Here is a 24,193-nt window from a genome sequence, read left to right on the forward strand (position 1 = left end):
TTTCAGGAATATTTTTTCTTTTTTACTTCCATCCACTGGTTCATTTCCCCAAACAACTATAATAGCCAAAGCTGAACTGATGCGAACCCACGAGCTTCTTCCAGGGTCCCAAGGCTTTGGACCAACTTTACTGCTTTCCCAGGCCACAAGCAGGGAGCAAGATGCAAAGTGGAGCATCCGAGACACAAACTGGTACCCACATGGGATTCTGGTATGTGCAAGGTGAGGATTTAGCCAGTGAGCCATTGATCTGGGTCCAGGAGTGATTTTTTGTTAAAAGAAGAATGATTCAAAATATATGGTAAGAAATTACACTTTTATCAATGCAGAAACAAGTTTCCTTAAAACCCCTCAGTCACATGTTTAAAAGAAATCCAGAACCTCCAGCAGCCACGCTGCTCTCCAGCGTCCACAGTTGAGAGCAGGTTCAGCGAAAGGTGCAGGTCAATGGTCCAAGTACACGCTGGCACGTGTGATGCTGAGAAGCTCACAAACAAATTGCTGTCTTTTGTCTGGATGCATAGGGAGAGTCACATGACGGAGCTCTGTAAAAGTCTATGAAGGACAACTGGGAACCTCAGAAGAGTTCCAGCACTTCAATTGAATACCGTCCTCTGTTATTCTTCTCTTGGTTTAGTTTCTGTAGCTCCCGGAAACTTACTTCTATCTTGTTAAGCTCAGAATAAACAGAGATCTAAAGGAAAAAGGTTGTAGAGTAAATTTTACTGTAACTTCTACATATGAATAAATCCTTTGTTATATAAACTTCGGAGAAAAAGAATCAGGACTACATTGTAATTTAGGAGACATCTGGGGACAAACAGAATGATTCTACACCAAATAGTCACCAACCTGGGATTTCACAAACTTGTAAAGATTCATCAACAGCCTTTTTGCTTCCGGTATCATTACCACCACAGTGAAGTTGGCATCTAGCAGCAGGCATATCCAGTCCATAATCTGGAGATAAGCAAGTAACAGGGAAGTTAAGGTAATTTTTGTTAGAAAGAACACACTAAGTTTTACAAAAGTCTGTACACTTTTTAGTTTTGAAATGGAAGAAATTAGTAAGAAACATGAAGAGGAATTTCCTGCTTTTTGTACTTAGTTTACAAGCATAATTAGATCTTTCTCAAAGGATTAATAAGCAATAGGAAAAACAGTGATACTTAACTAAAAGAGATTCAGTACCTGTTACTTTATTTCCACAATTGTTTTGATAACTGCAGTTATACAGAAAATGAACTTCCATGTCATCTACAATCAAACATGTATGATCCTCTATGGACAAGACATTGTAGATTATGAGTGCATCAGCTTGGTCCCCAACTGCCCAGGACAGCAGGAGCAGGCTAGGCTCCAGCCAAGAGATTGGCATCTGAGGTCTCCTACAAGGTAGTTGGGACCCAAGGACTTGCGTCACTGTCTGTTGCCTCCTGGAGTGTGTGTCTCTAGCAAGAAGATGGAATGTGGAGCAGAGCCAGAACTTGAGCCAGGCACTCTGATAACAGGACATGCATTTCCTACTGCTGCCCTAAAACTGACCCCTGGAGAGAACATCAAGGCAGCGACTACCATCAGGCTGGTCCTGTGTTCCCCCAACCAGGCTACGGGAATTCCTGGCAAGTCACAATGATGGATGCGAATATAACATGAATTTAAATCCTGAAGCACAGAATTACACTTTTAGAAGTATACATTCCAGACCTGGCACTCTGGCTCAATAGCTAGGTCCTCACCTTGCAAACACTGGGATCCCATATGGGTGCTAGTTTGTGTTTGGGCTGCTCCACCTGCCATCCAGCTCCCTGATCATGGCTTCAGAAAAGCAGCAGAGGATGGCACACAATTTTGGGACCCTGTACTTGTGTAGCAGACTTGCAATAAGTGCCTGACTCCTCAGATCAGTCAGCTTGGCCACGAAAGCATTTAAGAAGTGAACCAGCAGATGGGAGCTCTTTCTCCTTCTCTCCGTAAATCTGATACTACTTTCCAATAAAACTATAAATACTTTTTTTGTCAGCATCATCATTTGTATTATTGCTTTTTAATATTTTAATAATTTTTTAAAAAGATTTATTTTATTTTCATTACAAAGTCAGATATATAGAGAGGAGGAGAGGCAGAGAGGAAGATCTTCCATCTGATGATTCACTCCCCAAGTGAGCACAACAGCTGGTGCTGTGCCAATCCGAAGCCGGGAACCAGGAACCTCTTCTGGGTCTCCCACACAGGTGCAGGGTCCCAAAGCTTCGGGCCGTCCTCGACTGCTTTCCCAGGCTACAAGCAGGGAAGCTGGATGGGAAGTGGAGCTGTCAGGATTAGAACTGGCGTCCATATGAGATCCCAGCACGGTCAAGATGAGGTCTTCAGCTGCTAAGCCACCAAACAGGGCCCAAAAAAATAAATCTTAAAACAAAACAAAATCTTATCATTTTTTGTAAACTCTGCCTTTCAAATAAAATAATAACAACAAATTCCACTTGCTACCTAGCCAGACTTTCTCCCTCCAGTGATTTGTATACATGAAGAAAGTTCGAAAAATCATTTATTCAATTACAGGTGCTAACACTGCATATACGTTTCTGTCAAGAGTATTTTTTTACTTGCAAGATAGAGTGCTGGTTCACTCTCCAAATACCTGCTGTCGCTGAGGCCCAGGAGCAAGGAACTCCATCCATGTTGCCTCCACATGAATGGCAATCTTTCACTTCTCTCCCACATTCTCAGGCAGTTGGGATCAGAGGCAGAGCAGCTGGGACTTGAACCAGCAGTGGTAAGGGTTCGTGATGTCAGAGTAACTTCAGGTACCACAAGCCAACCAGCTGAATTTCTTTCTTTCTTTTTTTTTTTCTTTCTTCTGACAGAAGTTTCTCAAGCACCAAATAAAAGGTTAAAAAGTCTCACCTGGCTTAGAGTTGGAGGGTGTATTCCAGGAAGAGTCATTGAAGCATTTTTGCTACACTTCAGATAAAGGAAATATAAGTACTGGAGAAATACCTGGGTAGAAAAAAAAATGAACAACTTATCAGTGTGACAGAAAAACTTTTTCATTTGATAGAGTTGAAAGACTTTTAATAAGCTGCTCAGTTTAACTATATAAAACATGGCAGATCTCTGGGGTCATAAGGCCAATACAGTAAAACTGCTGTCGCCAACAAGGAACAATGCTGACTCTGAGCAGTGGGCGATGCACTCTGGAAAGAACAGGTGCAGAAGAGACAAGCTGTTTTACCATTCTTTATAGTGCCTACCCGGGAAGAACTCAGACGGCCCAACCTGGTCGTCAAGCTGGGCACAAAATAAAGAACAAACTCTATCACCCCAAAAGCACTCACAGAGGCTGGCACCTTCTCACCAGCATGAAAGTGTTCGCCAGCCTTTAGAATTCCCAAATACTTGATTAGAGCGAAGCCACAAAATTCAGAGCAGCAAGGCACTGTGCCGGCCCTGTGAGAACACTTACTGTGACGTGCTGGGCTGGGATGTCTTTCAAGTAAGGCAGGAGGAATATGTCACTATACGCTGAACGAAGAACTGCATTTCTACTTAGGACTCAAGGAAAATCTTAATTTCAACAAACAGGTTAATTCTGCAATTATGAATATTGCTCTTTCTAAATTGTAAATCACAATTACATACGTGAAGAGGAGAGCAGAGAGGAAAACACAGGAGAGAAAGGGAGAGAGGAAAGAGGTACAAGGGAAGGGCAGCATACAAGTCCTCCTGGCAACGGGTTCCTTCCCCACACAGCTGCAATGGCCGGGGCTGGGTCAGGCTCAAGTCGGGAGCATTGGATTCCGGTGAGTGAAAAGGCCAGAACTTTCACCCACTGGTTCCAAAGATGCATTAGCGGGGAGCGGAATCAGAAGCAGAGAAAACAGGACATGAACCAGCCATTAAATATGGGATGCCAGCATTGCAGGTGGCCACTTAGTTCAAGATATAACAATGCTAGCCCCTCTTCCTAATTTTACACAAAAATGTCACTTATCTTATACCATTCATTAAGACCATTTTTAGCACTTCATTATTATTAACTGGTATTTGTTACTATGACTTTAAAAGTTGACAGTTTCTATGTTAGTATAGCCGCTTTCTCTTTCTTTAAGATTTATTTGTTTTTATTGTAGCGTCAGATATACAGAGGAGGAGACAGAGGAAAATCTTCCAACAGATGATTCACTCCCCAAGTGACTGCAACGACTGGTGCTGTGCCAATCCGAAGCCAGGAGCGAGGAACTTCCTCCAGGTCTTCCACGTCCCAAGGCTTTGGGCCGTCCTCGACTGCTTTCCCAGGCCACAAGCAGAGAGCTGGATGGGAAGTGGAGTTGCTGGGATTAGAACTGGCGGCCATATGGGATCCTGGTGCATTCAAGGAAGGACTTCAGCCGCTAGGCCAACATGCTGGGCCCAGCTGTTTTCTTTTTTTAAGGTTTGCTTATTTACTTATATATTTTAAAGACAGCAAGAGAAATGGGAAAAAGATGTTTCACCCACTGTGTCACTCCTTAAATAGGTCCAACTGTGGGTCAGGCAGAAGCTAGAAGCCAGGAGCTCTTGTCTACGTCTCCCACATTGGTGGCAAGACCCCAAGTTCATGGTTCACCTTCTGTGACCTTCCATATGCATAGTGGCAGAGCCAGACAAGCTGGACAGGCAGGACTTGGGGCTCAGTGCAGTAGCCTAGTGGCTACAATCCTTGCCTTGCACGCACCAGAATCCCACAGGCATGCCGGTTCGTATCCCAGCTATTCCACTTCCCTTCCAGCTCCCTGCTTGTGGCCTAGGAAAGCAGATGAGAATGACCGAAAACCTTAGGACAATGTACCCACATGGGAGCTCTGGAAGAAGCTCCTGGTTCCTGGCTTTGGATTGGCTCAGTTCCAGCTGGCCATTGTAGCCACTTTGGACAGTGAGCCAGCGGATGGAAGATCTTTCTCCATCTCTCCTCTTCCCTGCAAATCTAAGTTTGCAATTAAAAAAGAAAAGTCATGTATTTCCTTAAGAGGCAGAGAGCTCCCAGGCACCAACACATTTCCCACATGCCCAAACTGGGCCCAAGCTCAGGCCCAAGCCGAGTCTTGAACAGAACCCAGGTATGTGGCTGATAGGAACTCAATTACGCACGCCATTACCACTGCCTTCCAGGGTTTGAATGAGCAGCTAGAATCACAATCAGAGCAGCAAAGCAGGCACTCTAATTTGGCACGCAGGTGTCACCAGCAGATTCTTAACTATTAGGGCGAATGCCCACTCTCTACTAGAGCTGAATTACAAAAACATGTTTGGAACCAGTTTTGTGGAGTGGTTGGTAGATTCGTCACCTGCCCACATTCCATATGGGTGCCAACTGGCTCAAGTCCCAGCTGATCTATTTCCAATCCAGTTCCCTCTTAATAACCTGGCAAAGCAGCAGAGATAGTCCAAATGTTTGGGTCTAGCCCAGCCCTGCTATTGTAGCCATTTGGGAATTGGCCCCCAAAATGAAAGAACTCGGACTATCCCCATGGCCCCTTGAGACTCCCCACTTTTGATCCAGTTCCCTGCTTATGGCCTGGGAAAGCAGCAGAAGATGGCCCAAGTCTTTGGGACCCTGCATCACATGGGAACCCCATAAGAAGCTCCTGGCTTTGAAGCAGCTTTTAGCCCTGGTTCTTGTGGCCGTTTGGCAAGTGAACCAGCAGATGGAATATCTTTTTGTCTGTCTCTCCTCTTTAAATCCGCCTAACAAAAATAATTAACAAACTGTTCCTTAATTATCACCAGGTATACAACCTAGGACGAGTCACTTTAACTCCAAGGATACAGAAGAGCTGCCCTCTGCGCTATCACGGGGCAGGCGGAAGTCTCCTGGACGGCGCCACGAGCCTTCTCACGGGAATCTGAATCGCAGCTGTGACAGCCGTCTGCCTCAGGACTGAACCCATTTTGCACAATTCCAGTTTGCTCTTCCATTTTCTCGTCTTGTACACCATCATTACAGTCAACAACTGATTCCATGTTGACATCTATTTTCCGAAGATCATCATCACCGATGCTACGATGTCAAGTGAAATAAAAAGATTAATTTTCTACTCAAAATTTTAGAAACGAAACAATATAATACATTAAAAAATGCAGTGAAGGAATAGATCATTAAATTATAAGTTACCTTAAGAAAACTTTTAAGCAAGTACAGGTGACTGATTCCGGAATGTCAGGGAACTGCTGCAGACAGAGTTGCAACATCTGAACATCTGCTTTTTCTAAGGCAATCTCCATTAAGCCTGGGCACAAACTGAGACCAAAACATGGAAGTCACCGTGAGATATCAAGAACAAAATCTTATACACGTTTTTAGAGCATGAAAATGAATACTTCAGGAACACCGGCCCACCTGTAGGAAAGCACGTGTGTTTGGACAAGCTGCAGCAGACAGTTCCGCGGATAGAACGCCGGCTCCTCTCTACATCTCGCCACAAGCCCCGCCACTACGTCCCCAATGATGGTACACAAGTCCGGCGTCTGCTTCACGGCTAACAATTTACGCAGTTCCAATTCAATGTGTTTTTCTGAGTCTTTCTGAAAGGACAAAATTAAAGAATTCAGCCTGTTAGAATTTAACTTAAAAAATACATATATACACACACACACACACACATATAAATTTACTATTTTTATTGGAAAGATAGAATCACAGAGAAAAAAACACAAAGGATCTTCTATCCACTGGCTCATGAGCCAAATGGCTGCAATGGCCAGAGCTGAGCTTATCAGGATCCAGGAGCCTCTACCAGGTCTCTTTGGCCATACGGTCCCAAGTCCTTTGGCATCTTTATTTTTTTTTTTTTAAAGATTTATTTTTATTATTTTTCATTGGAAAGGCGGATATACAGAGAGGAGAGACAGAGAGGAAGATCTTCCGTCCAATGATTCACTCCCCAAGTGAGCGCAACGGGCCAATACTATGCCGATCTGAAGCCAGGAGCCTCTTCCGGGTCTCCCACGCGGGTGCAGGTTCCCAAGGCTTTGGGCCATCCTCGACTGCTTTCCCGGGCCACAGGCAGAGAGCTGGAAGGGAAGCAGGGCTGCCAGGATCAGATCCGGCGCCCATATGGGATCCCAGGCGTGCAAGGCGAGGACCTTTAACCACTTGCGCCACCGCGCCGGACCCTGGCATCTTTTTTTAAAGGTCTACATATTTTTATTGCAAAGTCAAGACATACAGAGAGGAGGAGAGACAGTGAGGAAAATCTTTCATCTATTGATTCGCTCCCTAAGCAGCCACAACGGCCGGAGCTGCATGATCTGGAGCCAGGAGCCTCTTCGAGGTCTCCCACACAGGTGCAGGGTCCCAAGGCTTTGGGCTGTCCTCGACTGCTTTCCCAGGCCACAAGCAGGGAGCTGGATGGGAAGTGGGGCTGCCGGGATTAGAACTGGCTCTTATATGGGATCCTGGCGCATGCAAGGCGAGACTGTAACCACCAGGCCATCGCTCTGGGCCCTAAATCCTTACTTTTTATGTGCTGGGATTCCATATGGGTGCTAGTTCATGCCCCAGCTGCTCTACTTCCCATCCAGCTTCCTGCTTGTGGCCTGGAAATGTGATGAAGGGTAGCCCAAAGCCTTAAGATCCCGAGCTCCTGTGGGGAGATTTAGAAGCTCCTGGCTCCTGGTTCTGGATTGGCTCAGCTACAATTGTGATTCATTGGTGGAGTCAACCAGTGATGGAAGATCTTTCTCTCTGTCTCCTCTCTCCATAAAAATAAGTAAATCTTTGAAATATTAAAAAAAAAAGAAGGAAATAATAGTAAAAAAAAAAAAAACCCTTATGGTTTAGAAGTCAAAGCTTATCAGAAAACTAAATACTAACATATTCAATGTAAACCTGATTGAGGCACTAACAATGCCATGTCTGGACACGCGTCTCATGAGTGGTTTTAAAAAAAAAAGTGGGGTGGGGCCCGGCGGCATGGCCTAGCACCTAAAGTCCTCGCCTTGAACGCCCTGGGATCCCATATGGGCGCCGGTTCTAATCCAGGTGGCCCCGCTTCCCATCCAGCTCCCTGTTTGTGGCCTGGGAAAGCAGTTGAGGATGGCCCAAAGCCTTGGGACCCTGCACCTGTGTGGGAGACCCGGAAGAGGTTCCTGGTTCCCGGCTTCGGATTGGCGCAGTACCGTCCGTTGCAGTTGACTTGGAGAGTGAATCATCGGACGGAAGATCTTCCTCTCTGTCCTCTCAGTCTCTCCTCATCTCTGTGAATGTGACCTTGTAATATAAAAATGAATAAATCTTAAAAAAAAAAAAAAAAAGGGCCCGGCGCGGTGGCGCAAGTGGTTAAGTCCTTGCCTTGCACGCCCAAGATCCCATATGGGCACCGGTTCTATCCCCGGCAGCCCCGCTTCCCTTCCAGCTCCCTGCTTGTGGCCCGGGAAAGCAGTCGAGGACAGCCCAAGGCTTTGGGACCCTGCACCCACGTGGGAGTCCCGGAAGAGGCTCCTGGCTTCGGATTGGCATAGCATTGGCCGTTGCGCTCACTTGGGGAGTGAGTCATCGGACGGAAGATCTTCCTCTCTGTTTCTCCTCTCTGTATATCCGCCTTTCCAATAAAAAATAAATAAATAAATAGAAAAAAAAAAAAAAGTGGGGTGGGGATCCACCGCAATGGCCTAATGGCTAAAGTTCTCGCCTTGAAAATGCCAGGATCCCAAATTGGTGCCCGTTCTAATCCTGGAAGCTCCACTTCCCATCCAGCTCCCTGCCTGTGGCCCGGGAAAGTAGCTGAGGACGGCCCAAAGCCTTGGGACCTTGCACCCACATGGGAGACCTGGAGGAACTTCCTGGCTTTGGATTGCACAGCACTGGCTGTTGTGGTCACTTGGGATGTGAATCATCAGATGGATGATCTTCTTCTGTCTCTCCTCTCTGTATATCTGACTTTATAATATGAAATAAACAAATCTTACCAAAAACAGTATGTGTGGGGACCTGACATAATGGCCTAGTGGCCAAAATCCTCGTCTTGAATGTGCCAGCATCCCATTTGTGTGCTGGTTCTGATCTCGGCAGCTCTACTTTCCACCCAGCTCCTGCTCTGGCCTGAGAAAACAGTTGAAGACAGCCCAAAGTCTTGGGATCCTGCACGTGCATGGGAGACCCAGAAGAAGCTCCTGGCTCCTGGCTTTTGATCGGCACAGCACCGGCCAGCTATTGTGGTCTTCAGGAGAATGAAACATCGAATGGAAGGTCTTTCTCTTTGTATATCTGACTTTTCAAAAAAAAAAAAGAAAAAAAAGAATGGGGCGGGTGTTGTGGTTCAGCACATTAAGGCATTACTTGGGATACCCGCAAGTCACTGTGGTTTCAGTTCTGCCTATCATAAGACAGCTCCCGAACAGTCTCGGCAAGCAGTAGATCTCGGTTCAAGTGCTTCAGTTCTTGCCCTCCACTTGGGACACCTGAGTGGAGTTTCTGCCCACTGGTTTCTGCCTGCTCCAGTCCTGGACAGGGAGTGAACCAGCATTGGGAGATCTGTCTTCCTGCCTTTCAAGTGAATAAAGAAATCTAAAGAAGAATCAAACATGCCAAAAGTATTGGCCCATCTCCAGAGACCTTTAGACACAACAGCGCAGCTACAGCTGTAAGTACCCCAAGAAGAAGGCAAGGTAAGATGGATGAGATTTGTTTTCTCCACTTGGGTTTATTTTTTTACTCACCTTTATGGCTAACAAAAGCTGTGAGGATGCTGGAACCTCTGGCTTTAAACTCACTTCAGATTTTCTTCTCCTTAACTGGAATTAAGTAAGTCTATTAGGATCACAGACAACAGAAAAAGACCCAAAATGCACTTAGAACACTCCCAAAGAAATTACAATACTTTTGCTCTAATTTTTTATAAAAACTAAAACAAAAACAACAACAACAAAAAAGTTATAGAGAAAAGTGTATTTACTTTAACTTTGAAATATCTGAAACTAATTTAGGCTGTTGTTTTTAATATAAAATAAAAACTCTTTAATTTTTCATTGCAGATTGCAAACTGGTTTCTTTTACACTGGAGTTTTAATATCACATTCACATCCACAAAAACTAATACACTACAGGTGACATTTTTAGGCTCAAGAGTTTGAAGTTACTAAATTTAATCTCAAGCCACTCTGTCATACGGATTAAAGCTTTGAGGGTTGTATGGATACGAATCATTGTAATAACCCTATCCTTTTCTTTTGCACCGTCTGTACTAACGTTTCTCTTCATATACCTGAACTTACAATTCTCTTGGACTGCTCTGAGTTTGGAGATCCAAGTTCACATTCTTGAGATGTTTCCCAGTTTACAAAATGGGGTATGGGGTGAGTACCTAAGAAGACACACAAAAAAGATAAATTTATGTTTCGACCTATTAGCAGTTACCCAAGCAAACAATCAAAAGTCATTTACACATCATTAAGACAAGCTTTCAAGCCCAATAATTCTGACAAGCTTGGATCAGTAAATAATATTACAGCATCCAGCCACCCACCGAGGCCAGAGTGAAGGAAGGAGGGCAGACTGGCTGCTCTTGCCTGGGGTCCTCACCAACTGCCCCTCAGAACCCAGCGCAGCGGCCTGGCAGCCTGCAGCCGTGTCCGTAAACAGGGCTAATTCCAAGGCAGCGTCTCAGGACAAGGAGGTTTCAAGGTACCATGGTAACATGAAGAGCAGATTCCGCACAAGGAGGATGTGTGAGTCGACACATGAAATTGGGAGCTAGTAAAAAGGCTTGTGTTAATAAATATAAATGCCTACCTGGATCTTGACTGTGTTTGAGTTTCCCAAGAGCACCTGCTAACGATGACACTTCACATTTATACGGAATCACAGTTAGATATTTTCCATGGAGCATAAACAGACTTTCCCCATAATACCAGAGCTGGGGGGGGGGAAAAAAGTTATCAAAAATACAGACTTTTTTTCTTTTTCAAAATGACTCAATAAAGCTTTATTACCACAACTTAGTATATTAGCTATCTCAGTATATTTTACCTTTTCTTGTTTTATTGTTTTATACAGTTCCATAGGCTCTGGGATTTCTTGTCCCCCTACCCAGGTCCCCTCCCTTCCCCGTATTAATTTCTACTATAGTATTACAATGGGTGGTCCTTCTCAAAAGAATTTCACATGTACAATTTATTCATTGAAGCAGAGTCATACATCTTTTGTTTTCTGCTCAAGTTTGAATGAAGATTTATTTTATGGATTTTGGATCTCAGAAAACTTTGAAATAACAACTGGGGTTAGCATTTAGTACAGCTCTTAGGATGCTGCTTGGATTGCCCACACACCACGTTTGAGTCTTGGTCCAGTTTCCTGGCAGTGTGCACCCTGACCGATGATGACTCATGTGCTTGGGTCTCTGCTATTCACATGGGAGACCTGAAGCGAGCTGTTAGTCCAATCCCAATTTCGGACTGGTCCAGTGCTAGCTGGGTATTTGGGGAGTAAACCAGGAACTGGGAGATCTCTTTCTGTATCTCTGCCCTTTAATCCAGCTTCCCTGTTAGTGTGTCTGGGATAGCCCAGGTGCCTAGTCCCTACAACCCAATGGGAGACTCAGAAGCAGCTCCTGGGTCTTGGCTCCCACCTGCCATAGCCCTAGCCATTGTGTTCATTCTGGAGAGTGACTGAGCTTAAGGAACACCAATCTCTATCAAAACCCCCCCAGAAAGCTGGGTGGGAAGCAGAGTGGACCTGGATCCCAGTCTACTACAGGGTGGCAGCCTACTCCCCCGTGCCACAAGGTCCACCTCCACAGGACTGAACAGAGTTTCTAGACTGGTGGGACTACCCTGTTACAATTAGTTGTCCATGAATGAACTAGAAAAAACTATAACTGAGAAACCTAGTCTCTTTAGCTTTTATTCGAAGTGATTATATGTCACATCCTATTATTTCACTTACATTTTATTTGTATACGAATGCTCATCCACCATAGAGCTAATACTTGTTGAGCACTCAAGAATTATCCAACAGCCAAGAACCTTACTCAGGAACTTTAGTTTAGTCTGGTTATTTATTTATTTATTTTTTTATTGTTAAACTGTGCTTTTAAAAAAATTATTAATTACTTTGCATTATGTGACACAGTTTCACAGGCTCTAGATTCCCCCAACCCCTCCCCATACGGTGGATTCCTCCACCTTGTTGCAGTATTACAGTTCAAATTCAGTCAAGATTCTTTCACTATAAGCATATACCAAGCACAGAGTCCAGCATCTTATTGCCCAGATAAATTCAACGTTTTCTTGGGGAGACCATATCTGGTCTGAAGGTAGAGCTGGCAGAATACCATCCCGATTGATTAAAAGCCCTAATATAACATCAACAACAATTTACAACATTATGGAATTAATTGACATGGTATTGAGTAACCAATATGTTAAAAAATACAAGTTCTTAACCACATCCTGTGACTACTTCATTGGCATTTTAATTTTAGTTTATATACAACCAGCTTCTATACACCTTAAAATGGCTATAGGGTACTATCCAGCTGTCTTGTGTCTTAGTCTGGTTACGTTTTAGTTCCTTAAATTTCCACATATAATTTAAAGGTTGGTTTATTAGGAAAAGTAACACCCTTGACGTATACTGAAAATTAAAAAAGAAACCAAAACAAAGTAAAATAAAATAAAAATAAAATTTGGCCTGGCGGGGTGGCCTAGTGGCTTAAGGTCCTTGCCTCAAATGCACTGGGATCCCGTATGTGTGCCGGTTCTAATCCCGGCAGCACCACTTCCTCTCTATCTCTCCTCCTCTCTGCATATCTGACTTTGTAATAAAAATAAAATAAATTTTTTCTTAAAAAGAACTAAAATTAAGTTGTTTTATTAATTAACTAATTGTTCTCCTTCCTTGATTTAAACCTAGTTACAAATTAGTCTTTTGAAAGAAATAAACATATGGAAACTATTAAAGTGACAACGAATTAAATAAAACCTTAAAGGCAAATATGATTCTTCAATAAAATACTATCAGAATATTTGTATGAAGAAATCTCTTTATTATAATTACTATTTATTATTTACTAAATATGAATAAGTGAACTTGAGTAAGTCCTCAAGTAAAAAAGCTTACTTGACCACTGGTTCCCTGTGGCAACTCTTTGGAAGTCTGCAGTGTTTGAAACTTGATGTTCCATATACACAGACATTCTATAAAATAAGACACAGCAATTCAGAAACAGTTTCAAGCAGACATGATATTTCAAAGTGTGGGTGAGGAGTCACAGGCAAATATATAAGTTTCACTTTATGAAACATAAAGATGAATCCTGAAGCCAGTGACTGCCACGGGAATTTGAAGAGCTGACAGCTCAGGAAAGAAGGGGAGCAGGAAGCGGAGTTCTGAGCGAGGTCCTAATGCTTGGTTATAAGTCAGATTTTTTTTAATTTAAAATGAAATTTAAATTTTTTTTCCATGATGCAGTTTTATAGGTACAGGTATCATCTCCTCTTCCTCTCTCCTCATCCTCCCCTCCCAGCTTTTGTCCCACGTTATCACAATAGTAGAGTCCCTTAGTACAAGTTACAGGCTTAACTTTCTGGTACTTAAATAAATGTATCATGACATGGTAATGAAAAGGAATGACAGGAAAAGGAAGAAAACCTAGTATCAGATGGCTTCATTAATGAATTCTACCAACAAATTAAAACACTAACACCAAAACTTCTCAAACTCTTTCAAAATTTAATAGCGGGAACAAATTTAATAGCGGGAACATTTCCTATTTTATTTACTGAGGTACATATTATCATGATACCAAAGCAGACAGACATCACCAAAATAAACCAAAAAATAATTCCAATATTTCTTATAAGGACAGATGCAAAAAATTCTCAGTGTCAAGCTAAAACCAATAGTGTGATCATGTGGCTCAAACTAAGAAAGATCTAACAGGGAGCCGACTGCAGTGGCCTAGTGGCTAAAGTCCTTGCCTTAAACGTGCCAGGATCCCATACTGGTGCTGGTTCTAATCCCGGCAGCCCTGCTTCCCATCCAGCTCCCTGCCTGTGGCCTGGGAGGGCAGTGGAGGCCAGCCCAAAGCCTTGGGACCCTGCAACCTCATGTGAGACCCGGAAGAGCTCCTGGCTCCTGGCTTTGGATCAGCACAGCACTGGCCATTGCAGTCACTTGGGGTGTGAATCAATGGATGGAAGAATCAGGCTTGACCGCAACACCCATCGGTTCACTTGGAAGACAGGTCTGAAACAGAACTGACCCAGAGCAATTGCAAGCACCAGCATAGGCATAAACTGGGGCGACGGACTGTGCCGGACCCTCTACTGGAATTCACACACAAGAATTAGGTCTGGGATCATCTCAGAAGAAATTTCTTTGGGGATCCCTCCAACTGAACTACTGATCTCAGAATCCCAATCATGAGAAGTGCAGCTTCCATGGTCTGACCATGCAGTGCCAGTGTCAAAGCTGAGCCTCCTTAGAGGCTCAAATGGAACAGCGGAAAGCATATCCAAGTGCACATGGAGGAAATGGCGGTCCATTGGAGCCTGCAGAGGACACCTGGCACCACAACAGAGGACGGAGGACAGAACAAATAGATCATCTGCCCTGGTCACGTTTTGGCAGTGAAGATATGGGCAAACGGAGACCCTAAGGTGGACTATGTCAGCCTGTTGATTCTAGAGAGATTTCATCGTGCCTGGAATGACAAGACTGGCAGCAATTCAGAACTGTTGAGCTATCGAAACCACTTGAACATTGCCCTTGGAGGATGCCCCATGTCTGGGACCCTGGGACGGGGTTGGAGGTTGCGTAGAGCTTCTCCCTTTATCTCCCTCCTTACCCCGGATACACACACACAAAAATGTGGAAACAATGGTCTTACCCACTTTCCTGTAGCCCTTGACCCTCTGTGCCCTAATCAACTACATAAAGGTTATCAAAATAAGAGAAAAAGAGAGAGAGAGGAAAAAAAAGAAAACTTTTATAGGATAGTATATCAGATCTATACAACGAAGAGGGTACTGAAGAGGACACAACAAATTATTACCTCAACTTATACAAAACGATGACGACAACAACGAAACTGTAGACTAAATGTCTTTCCCTAGAAAATTCTAACTGTGATTACTAGATTTTGTTACAGGTGGGTAAAATAGGAATATGGAAGAGGGGGAACTGGGGTTGACAGCTACAGGGCATGGTAAAGCTACTGTGAGCCAGAACTACAAGTGGTAAGGTACATGAGAGCACATTTGCTTGGTTAAATTCTAGCTCCACAACTTACTTATCACTTCAGCATCCTAATATGTGAAACATTAGATGAAAAAACTCTACCGTAGCACAGTTGTTTCAGCACATTAATATCTTAATAACAGGGAGGACGGAGGATGGCATTTTGATGTAGTGAGCCAGTCTACAATGCCAGCACCCCATATGCGTGCTGTGGCACTGTCTTGGTTGTTCACGCATGGGAAGGCAGCCAAACATGGCACAAATGACTGGACCACTGCTGCCCCTGTGAGGGACCCAGATGTTCTTGCTGGTTTTGGCCTGGCTCACTCTCAGTCTCGAAAGCCATTTGGGGAGAAACTGAAAATGGAAGATCTTTCTTCCTCTGTCACTAACCTTGCTTTTTTTAAAAAAAGATTTATTTATTTATTGGAAAGTCAGATATACGGACAGGAGAGAGAGAGGAAGATCTTCCGTCCGATGATTCACTCCTCAAGTGATTGCAATGGCTGGTGCCACGCTGATCCAAAGCCAGGAACCAGGAACTTCTTCCGGGTATCCCATGTGGGTGCAGGGTCCCAAAGCATTGGGCCGTCTTTGACTGCTTTCCCAGGCCACAGGCAGGGAGCTGGTTGGGAAGTGGAGCTGCCGGGATTAGAACTGGCTCTTATGTGGGATCCTGGCACATTCAAGGCGAGGACTTTAGCCACTAGGCCACGCCACTGGGCCCTAACCTTGCTTTGAAAGTAAGAAAATAAATCTTAAAAAAATACATGTTCATGATAGAAAAAAAAATTGGCAGTGGGTAGGAGCTGGTGATTGAGAAATTGGGGTGATGAGAATACTGCTCCCAAGTCAGAGACCAGAAACATACTCATAGTTCAGGCAGTCTAAATCCTGCACATTTCCACGTTCTGATCCAGTGTCAATAATTCTCTACTAGATAGATTACAGTTTTTTACCTTTTCTTTCTTTTCCTGTGAACAAACTTTCCCTATTTTTTTCTTTTTACCATTTGTTTGTTTAGACCATTATAGTCATGAGCAAGGACGTGATATCAAGAGCTATTTGAGAAACATTAGTCAAAAAAATTATTCATATTAAAAGCATTCAGAAAGTATCAGAAAGCTATAAAATGACTTGAGTATGGTGACAGAACAAATTAGGGTAGTAGCAAAGAAACGAAGCAGAAGTGGAACACTCGCAGGTACCCTCCGAAGGGAGCATGCAGATTTCCCAGCTGGCAGGATTCAGTTACCTTTAGAAGCCGGGATTGGGGGCCCCAGGACTGCCACATGATTCTGATCCAAAACGGTGAGGGCAACTTCTTTTTGAGAACTGCCAGACACAACAGTTTTGAGCAACAATGACCTAACCACCTTCTGATTCTTGTCTGTGTCACTTGGATACACTGGAATCAGGCTTTCATATATACACCCGTCAGAGCCTGTTGAAAACAAGTATTTGTCATTCTCAATTGGATAAAAGACTGCAATAATTACAGATCAATACCGAAGGCTTTCATGTTGCTACCAGTGATAAAGGTTCCAACTGTAATAATAAACTTCTCTTAAAGACTCAAAATAGGATGACAATTATTACTTTTTCTTAATTTAAAATTTCATTTTTAATGCTGTTTACACAGCTGAAAGGGATATACACCAATATGGGGCTCTGATTAGGGTGGGAAGGGTTGAGGGAGGTATGGAGGAAGGCGGGTGGGACAAACATTTCTTTTTTTTCTCCTGTGTCCGCTCGAGGTGGAAGGGTAGGAGGCTGCTCCTTGCTGTCAAACTACATTAGCACCCGGAGATGGAGGACAGCATTTGATGTCTTAAAATCCCGATGTGGAGAAGGGTGCTCTGAGGTATTACTTAAGTTGTATTGATAGTTTTGAGACATTTTTGGCTTTGTGGTATCAAGATTGCACAAATCTACTGGCTGGACTAATACTGTTATTTTTGGGCCCAGCAAGATAGTGTAGTGGTTGACGTTCTCGCCTTGAACACACTGGGATCCCAGTGGGTTCTAATCCCAGCAGCCCTGCTTCCCATCCAGCTCCCTGACTGTGGCCTGGGAAAGTAGTCGAGGACGGCCCAAAGCGTTGAGACCCTGCACCCGCGTGGGAGACCCAGAAGAAGCACCTGGCTCCTGGCTTCGGATTGGCTCAGCACCAGCCATCGTGGTCACTTGGGGAGTGAAGATCTTACTCTGTCTCTCCTCCTCTCTGTATATCTGCCTTTCCAATAAAAATAAAATAAATCTTTAAAAAAATTAATTTATTTTTACTTTAAAGAGAGAGATCTATCATCTGTTGTTTCACTCCCCAGATGGCCACAATAGTCGGAGCTGCGTTGGTCTGAAGCCAGGAAACAGGAATTTTTTACCCCATGAGGGTAGAGGCCCAACACCTTGGGCCATCCTCTGCTGCTCTCCCAGGTCATTAGCAGGGAGCTGGACCCGAAGTGGAGCAGCCAGGACTGCTAGAATTAGCATCCATAGGAAATACCCAGGATGTAGGCAGAGAATTAGCATGTTATGGCATAACATCAGCCCTGAGCACTATTTTTAATAAAAATCTCAGCAATATATACCTTGATAAATAAAAAACAAAAACTATAAGTATTTTGAACAGCTGGAAGGTATATAGGCAGAGATTGCCCCAAGGCCTTGAGCCCCAGAAGCAGCTCCTGGCTCCCACCTTTGGATTGGGCCAGTTCTGGCTGTAGCGTCCATTTGGGTAGTAAACCAATGGATGGAAGACTTTCTGTGTCTGCCTCTCTGTAATAAATAAATCTCTCAAATAAATAAATCTTCAATCTAGTTACTAAAAGGATCTATTCCTTTTGGTCTTGGGGTGAGGGTTGTGGCATAGCAACTTAAGCTGCTATCTGCAAAGCCAGCATTCCATAATGCAGTTCAAGTCTCAGCTGTTTCACTTTCTAACTTCTGTACCAATGTGCCCCCAAAAGCAGTAGATAATGACCCAAGTACTTGGGGCCTTGCCACCTACACAGGAGACTTGCACATTATTCTAGGCTCCTGCTTTGGGACTGGCCTTGTCTGGCATATTGTAGCCATTTAGGAACTCAACTAGTGAATGGAAGAGCTGGCTCTTCCTTTCAAGTAAATAAATAAATCTTTAAATACACACACAATCCTACAATAGTTCTCTATTTATAATCATTGGAAGCTTAAAAGGTTCAGCATGCTAGCTCCCTAACCGTAACTATACCTCCCATCTCCAGTGCTACATCCCATACGGATGCTGGTTTGTGTCTTGGCTGCTTCATTTCCCATCCAGTTCTCTGTATATAACCTGGAAAGCAGGGGAGAATGGCCCAAAGCCTTGGGAGCCTTGGAACCCTGCACCTGGGAAACATGGAAGAAGTTTCTCACTTTAGAACAACTCAGGTTCTGAAAGACTCAGCTCTGGTCATTGTGGCCACTTGAGGAGTGAACCAGCAGATGAAGTTCTGTCTTTCCTTCTCTCTCTGTAAATATGCCTTTCCAATAAAAATAAATAAATCTAAATCTAAATCATCTACTGCCTTCCCAGGACATAAGCAGGGAGCTGTATGGGAAGTGTAGTAGCCAAGACACAAACCAGCTCCCATGTTGTACATATTGTACACACCCGGCGTGTGTAGGGTGAGGATACAGCCACTGAGCCATTGTAACAGGCCCCAAATAAATAAAGCTTAAAAATACTTACTTAATGACATCAAATAGATGAATTTCCGATCCACAGATGCAGTGAAATTTTTTATAATGCTTTTTTCTTCTCCAAGTAAAAGCGTGTATTTGCTTAAGGTACATGAGTTCAACATTTGTACATAAGCAAAGTAATTCCCATGCTGCAAAAAAGGGGAAGCTATTTATAAATCTTCCTATTTCAACCAAACATATTTAATATGATAAACCCAGAAATTGTAGTCCTATTCTAAATAACTGAGTATTTAAAACAAAACAAAACTGTTTCAGGGGCCAGCATTGTGGCACAGTGGCTTAAGTCTTAGCCTGAAACGCAGGTGTCTAGGTTGGTTTGGGCCAGTGCCCTTCTAACACAAGGCGGTGGAGGATGGCCAGAGTTGATAAGCCCCTGCCAGCCACTCGGGAGACCTGCATGGATTTTTGGCCTTGGCCTGGCCTGGTCAGCCCACCATGGCCATTTTGGGGAGTCACACAGTAGACAGAAGATCCTTCCCCTTTTCAAACACACAAACCAAACCTTTAAAAAGATGTAATTTCTTGTTCAACTGAGTCTAAAATGTTTCTAAAAATGTCTGACACAGACACAGAAAGAATTATAACCAAGAGTATTTTAAAAAGACAAAATCATTGAAAAACCCCAATAAAACACTAAAGTCTCATTTTGGTTTTAATGGGCCAGAAATTGAAGGAATTGAAGATGTCACTTACTTTTTCAGTAATAAAAACTAAAACAGGATGCTTAAATACCATGAACAACTTGGTCCACCTAAAAAAAAAATTACAAAATGAAAATTCACAATTGAAATACAGTATCAACTAATATTCCAAGTATCTTTTATTAAATAATTGCTTTTCTTTGACTGTAGTTTCCACAGGCAGACCTGGGGAGGTAGTCAGCCAACCAATCAGGAAACATGAAGAAACGATGCACTCAAGGGAAGTGGAGTCATGGAGTGGCCTTCTATCACTTGGTTGAGGCATCTGCAGCTCTACTGCAGAACCTGGGAGAGCAGAGGTCTCAAGGCACGACCATGAGCTCCCTAACAGGCCACACTCTTCTCCAGGGCAGAGGATGGATGCTGCATCCATCCAGCCCTGACTAGGGCTGCACCAGAAGTCTCCTTTGGTCAGTGATAAGAGATGGTTTTCATGGGTCTCTGCCTGAGGTACCAAAATCCCACATGGATGGCATGTCCCAGTGGCTCCCCCTCCCAGCCTGCTCTCTGCCAATGAGCCTGGGAAAGCAGTGGAGGATGGCTCCAGTCCTTGGGCATGACATGGGAGACCTGGAAGAACCTGCAGGCTCCTGGCACAGGAGAGGGTCAGGTCTGGTCACCGTGCTGCGTGGGGAATGAACCAGGGATAGATCTCCGCCTCTCTGTAATCAGCCTTACAAATAAGGTTAGGTTCCTGATGTGCAAAATCAACGCTTCTGAGCATGGCAAAGAATGAAAGAAACAATGAACAGGGCATTTTCATTTTAACACAATTTGAACTTACTTAATTACTTCCTCATCCGAGATTACAGTTTCAATTTTCTGCTGGGGCTCTGCCAGCAAGGCTTCTAAACGACGCACTGCGCCTTTCCTGAACAACACTACAGGCTCCGTCCCTTGTATTGAGTGTATCCTGTACACCTCAGCTGACAGCTGGAAGAACACAAGAATATTTACAATTTTCAACAGTTCATTGTCATTAGAAGGACTTTTACTGAAAGTTGATTCTTTCCAAGGAACTGAATTATCTTCATTTTGATGTAATTTTGTTTGTATAGCTATGCATAAAACTAAGATCAACTTGGGCCCGGCACGGTGGTCTAGCGACTAAAGTCCTCGCCTTGAATGTGCCAGGATCCCATATGAATCATATGGGCGCTGGTTCTAATCCTGGCTGCTCCACTTCCCATCCAGCTCCCTGCTTGTGGCCTGGGAAAGCAGCTGAGGACGGCCCGAAGCTTTGGAACCCTGCACCCGTGTGTGGGAGACCTGGAGGAGGTTCCTGGTTCCTGGCTTTGGATCGGCACGGCACTGGCCATTGTGGTCACTTGGAGAGTGAATCATCAAACAGAAGATTTTCCTCTCTGTCTCTCCTCCTCTCTATATATTTCTGATAAAAATAAATAAATCTTAAAAAAAAAAGAAAAACTAAGATCAACTCTACATAATGCAAAATATACGCTGAACTCTAACTTATGACCTTTTCTATTTTTTTAAAGACTTATTTATTCATAAGGCAGAGAGAAAGGGAAAATTTCCATTTAGCTCCTCAGTACTCAAAATGTCATAAAGCCAGGGCTTGACTTGGCCAAAGCAAGGAGCCTAAAACTGCATCCTGGTCCCCACCTGAGTGGCTCAAAGACTTGGGCCATCTTTGCCTGTGTGTCCCAGGCACGTCATCAGGGAGATGGGCAAGAAGCAGAGGAACCAGAACCTCAACTGGTACTTGGTGGGAGCTAAGAAGGTAACAGATAGCAGCTTTACCCGCTGCAGCACAGTGCCTGACCTAACTTCTCAACTGCTCTTCGCCTCATCTGATCTCTTTCCTTGCTAACCAGTTTCATTTAATGGCATAAGCTTTCCCAGCTTATCTGTTAGGAACACTGAAAGATAGTTAGCACCCAGCTCTCTCTTAAGACAGGATGGGGAGAAGTACAAGGAAATGCATGACTACACCTGCGGGGTGTTAAAGACCACAACTCCACAGCAAGTGCAGGAAGAGTTGACGCCATATGTCGAGGAAAAACACACACACACACACACACACTCCTCTGAGTAAAAGCACTGCGTCACAGCAAGATAAACCAAAGCACTGGAACCAGGGCAGAATCATCTGCATCCTAACCTGAGAAAGTCCTCTTGCGGGCACTTCTCAAATGTACCAGTAGAGTTGAGTTAGGCATTCAGAAGTGGGAGGAACCTACGTGACTAACATAGTTTGACAGCCTCCTTTTATAGGTAAGAGAAAGTTACCACACTTTAGCTCACTGACAGAAGACACAGAGCTAGTCCTGGTTCTTTTTCCTTTTTTATTTTTTCTTTTAAAGATTTATTTATTGTATCAGAAAGGCAGATCAGATTTGTGGACAGAAGTAGAGACAGAGAGAAAGATCTTTCATGTGCTGGTTCACCCCAAATGGCTGCAACGGCTGGAGCTGAGTCAATCCAAAGCCAGGAGCCAGGGGCTTCTTGGTCTCCCACACGGCTGTAGGGTCCCAAGGCTTTGGGCCGTCCTTGACTGCTTTCCCAGGCCATAATAAGAGACCTGGATGTGATCTGGAGCAACGGGGACACAAACCAGTGCCCATATGGCATCCTGGCACTTGCAACTTGAGTATTTAGCTATTGAGCCATTGTGCCAGGCTTGCCACGATTCTTTTTCCACTACAATGCATACCACTCTGAGAAACAGCCAGTGAAAAAACAATAAACAAGAAGAAAAACAAACAAAAATGGCCAGTGTTGTTGTACAGTGGCTTAAGCTGTCATTCAACGATTTCTGCATTTGCCAGGTAAGAGCCCTACCAATTCTACTTGCTGTTAATACATCTTAAGAAGACAGATGTGAGATCCTGCCTTTGAGCTGGTACAGTCTGGGATGCTATAACCATTTGGGGACTTAACTGCTCTTTGTCACTCTACCTTTCAAATAAATATCACAAAACTTGTAAGATGCATCGTACCTCTTCTAAGAAAGTGCACAGGAAATTTACTTACTCTCCCAGAAACACAAACTCAAGGGAACAAATAGAAATTAATTTTCCATGAATTCTTTCTTTGAACAAAGGGCACAGGAAGCTCACTTATTCTCACAAGGCACACTTCAAAAAACCCAACTCTTTGGAAGTAAGGGTAAATTGATCATTCCTGGATCACTTGAATACTTAAATTTCCAGGTTGGAAGGTCTATATTTTCTAACTCATGCTCACAGTAAGCTGAATCACACGTTACACTGTGACTGGTTCTGCTTCACTCAACACCTAAATACACGTGCAGAGAAATGCCAAGTACTCACAGTCGCTTTAAACACTTTATCCAGGTTGACATCTTCGTTATTCCATATTCTCAAAACCTTAAATAAAAAACACACAAGTCAGAAAACATTCCATTCTGCATACACATGTAACAGATAAGCCGTTACTTGGTTTGTGCTGTATATACGACAGATAATGTCTTAAAGCTCACCTTATTATCATGTACAACAATATACTCTCCAGTCTGAAAGCTGCACACAGCTGGACACGTTATAATCTGCCCTTGTTTCACGGACCAGCTCCCCAGTGGTTTCTGATCAGAAACCTGGTGGAAATGAGGCACTACAGTCAGATTTACAAACAAGACCGAATCCATCTGCATTAAAACAAACAAGTAGTCACACTCAAATACTGGAGATTCCTTTCCCAGGAGGTACCTAACCCAGGCAAATGATGGAGACAGAAGGAGGGGCGGTTGCCAGGGGGTGCTGATAGGAATGGGGAGTTCTTCCGGTGAATACTGAAATTCAGTTTTGCGAGATGAGCCGTCCTAGAGATGGACAGAGACCATAGTAGCCATGGACATGCACTCCACAGCTCCCTTAATTTCATTATGTATCCTTTACCACAATTAAAAATTTGAAAAGTTAAAGAGTAGCGAATATATGCACATGCAGGTGAAACTTAAGTTTCGAATATGAAGATAATTAGTAGTTAACTCTTTGCGCGTTAGGCTGAAACGGGGACACAGACTTCCGGGGACATCTTTCCAAAACTCACGGCGTGAACTTTTTGGAGATCATTCCCTCGGAATCAAGATTCCACTCGCAGCAAATCATGTCAGGTGTCAACTCCCGAAAAAGCGCCCCCTCCCCACCAAAATTCACTCCCCGCCTTCCCAAGGTGAAGGGGACCAAGCACCCCGACGCCGGCACAAACCGCTGCTCCCTCCTCTGCGGCAATGCCTTCTGCCGCCCAGCCACCTCCGTCCCACCCTTGTGCGGACACGGCGCGGGAGACGCGGCGCGGAGCCGGGTTCCCACGTGCCCCAAACCCGGCTCCGCGTCAGGGAGCCCTAACCTTATAATGGACGACGGTCCTGCCGCTGTCCGTCACCAGAAACTGGTCCGCTTTGTCTGTCGGCTCCACGCCTAGCAGTCCGTCCGGCCCGGCGCCCAGGACTACCGTGGACAGCATGATTTCCTCGTCCAGAGCTGCCATTTCGGTCGCACCTAAAGACGACAGCGTACTCTTCCCGGCAGGCCGCGCGGTTTCCTCTCGCGAGAACGCT

The 24,193-nt window shown here is 44.1% G+C and overlaps 1 protein-coding gene across 2 annotated transcripts; it reads right to left on the reverse strand.

The window, feature by feature from the left end:
- Window positions 1-298: 298 nt before the first annotated feature.
- NOL11 (nucleolar protein 11) lies at window positions 299-24,193 on the reverse strand. 2 transcript variants are annotated; one of them, XM_040989531.1, is made up of 18 exons: window positions 23,983-24,193; window positions 23,114-23,227; window positions 22,944-23,000; window positions 20,432-20,580; window positions 19,640-19,697; window positions 18,933-19,074; window positions 16,476-16,664; window positions 13,100-13,176; window positions 10,772-10,895; window positions 10,255-10,343; window positions 9,700-9,774; window positions 6,380-6,564; window positions 6,155-6,280; window positions 5,810-6,040; window positions 3,467-3,545; window positions 2,908-3,000; window positions 853-960; window positions 299-694 (listed from the first exon to the last, which is right to left on the reverse strand). In XM_040989531.1, exons 1-18 carry the CDS (start codon window positions 24,121-24,123, stop codon window positions 578-580), a joined length of 2,154 nt encoding a protein of 717 aa, XP_040845465.1. In that variant the 5' UTR covers window positions 24,124-24,193; the 3' UTR covers window positions 299-577. The 2 variants fall into 2 exon arrangements, with proteins under 2 accessions (XP_040845465.1, XP_040845466.1); XM_040989532.1 differs by lacking the exons at window positions 19,640-19,697; window positions 20,432-20,580.

This window comes from Ochotona curzoniae, unplaced genomic scaffold (assembly GCF_017591425.1).
Source record: "Ochotona curzoniae isolate NIBS_2020 unplaced genomic scaffold, NIBS_Ocur_1.0 contig_523, whole genome shotgun sequence".
NCBI classification, from domain to species: Eukaryota; Metazoa; Chordata; class Mammalia; order Lagomorpha; family Ochotonidae; genus Ochotona; species Ochotona curzoniae.

What these genes read in the sequence shown, in the direction of transcription:
- NOL11 (XM_040989531.1), bottom strand. Translation starts at nt 24,123, where the DNA reads ATGGCAGCTCTGGACGAGGAAATCATGCTGTCCACGGTAGTCCTGGGC. An exon ending in GGACCGTCGTCCATTATAAG is followed by an intron (nt 23,228 to 23,982) that starts GTTAGGGCTCCC and finishes CATTTCCACCAG; the next exon opens with GTTTCTGATCAGAAACCACT. An exon ending in CAGAGCAGTCCAAGAGAATT is followed by an intron (nt 9,775 to 10,254) that starts GTAAGTTCAGGT and finishes ACTTAATTCCAG; the next exon opens with TTAAGGAGAAGAAAATCTGA.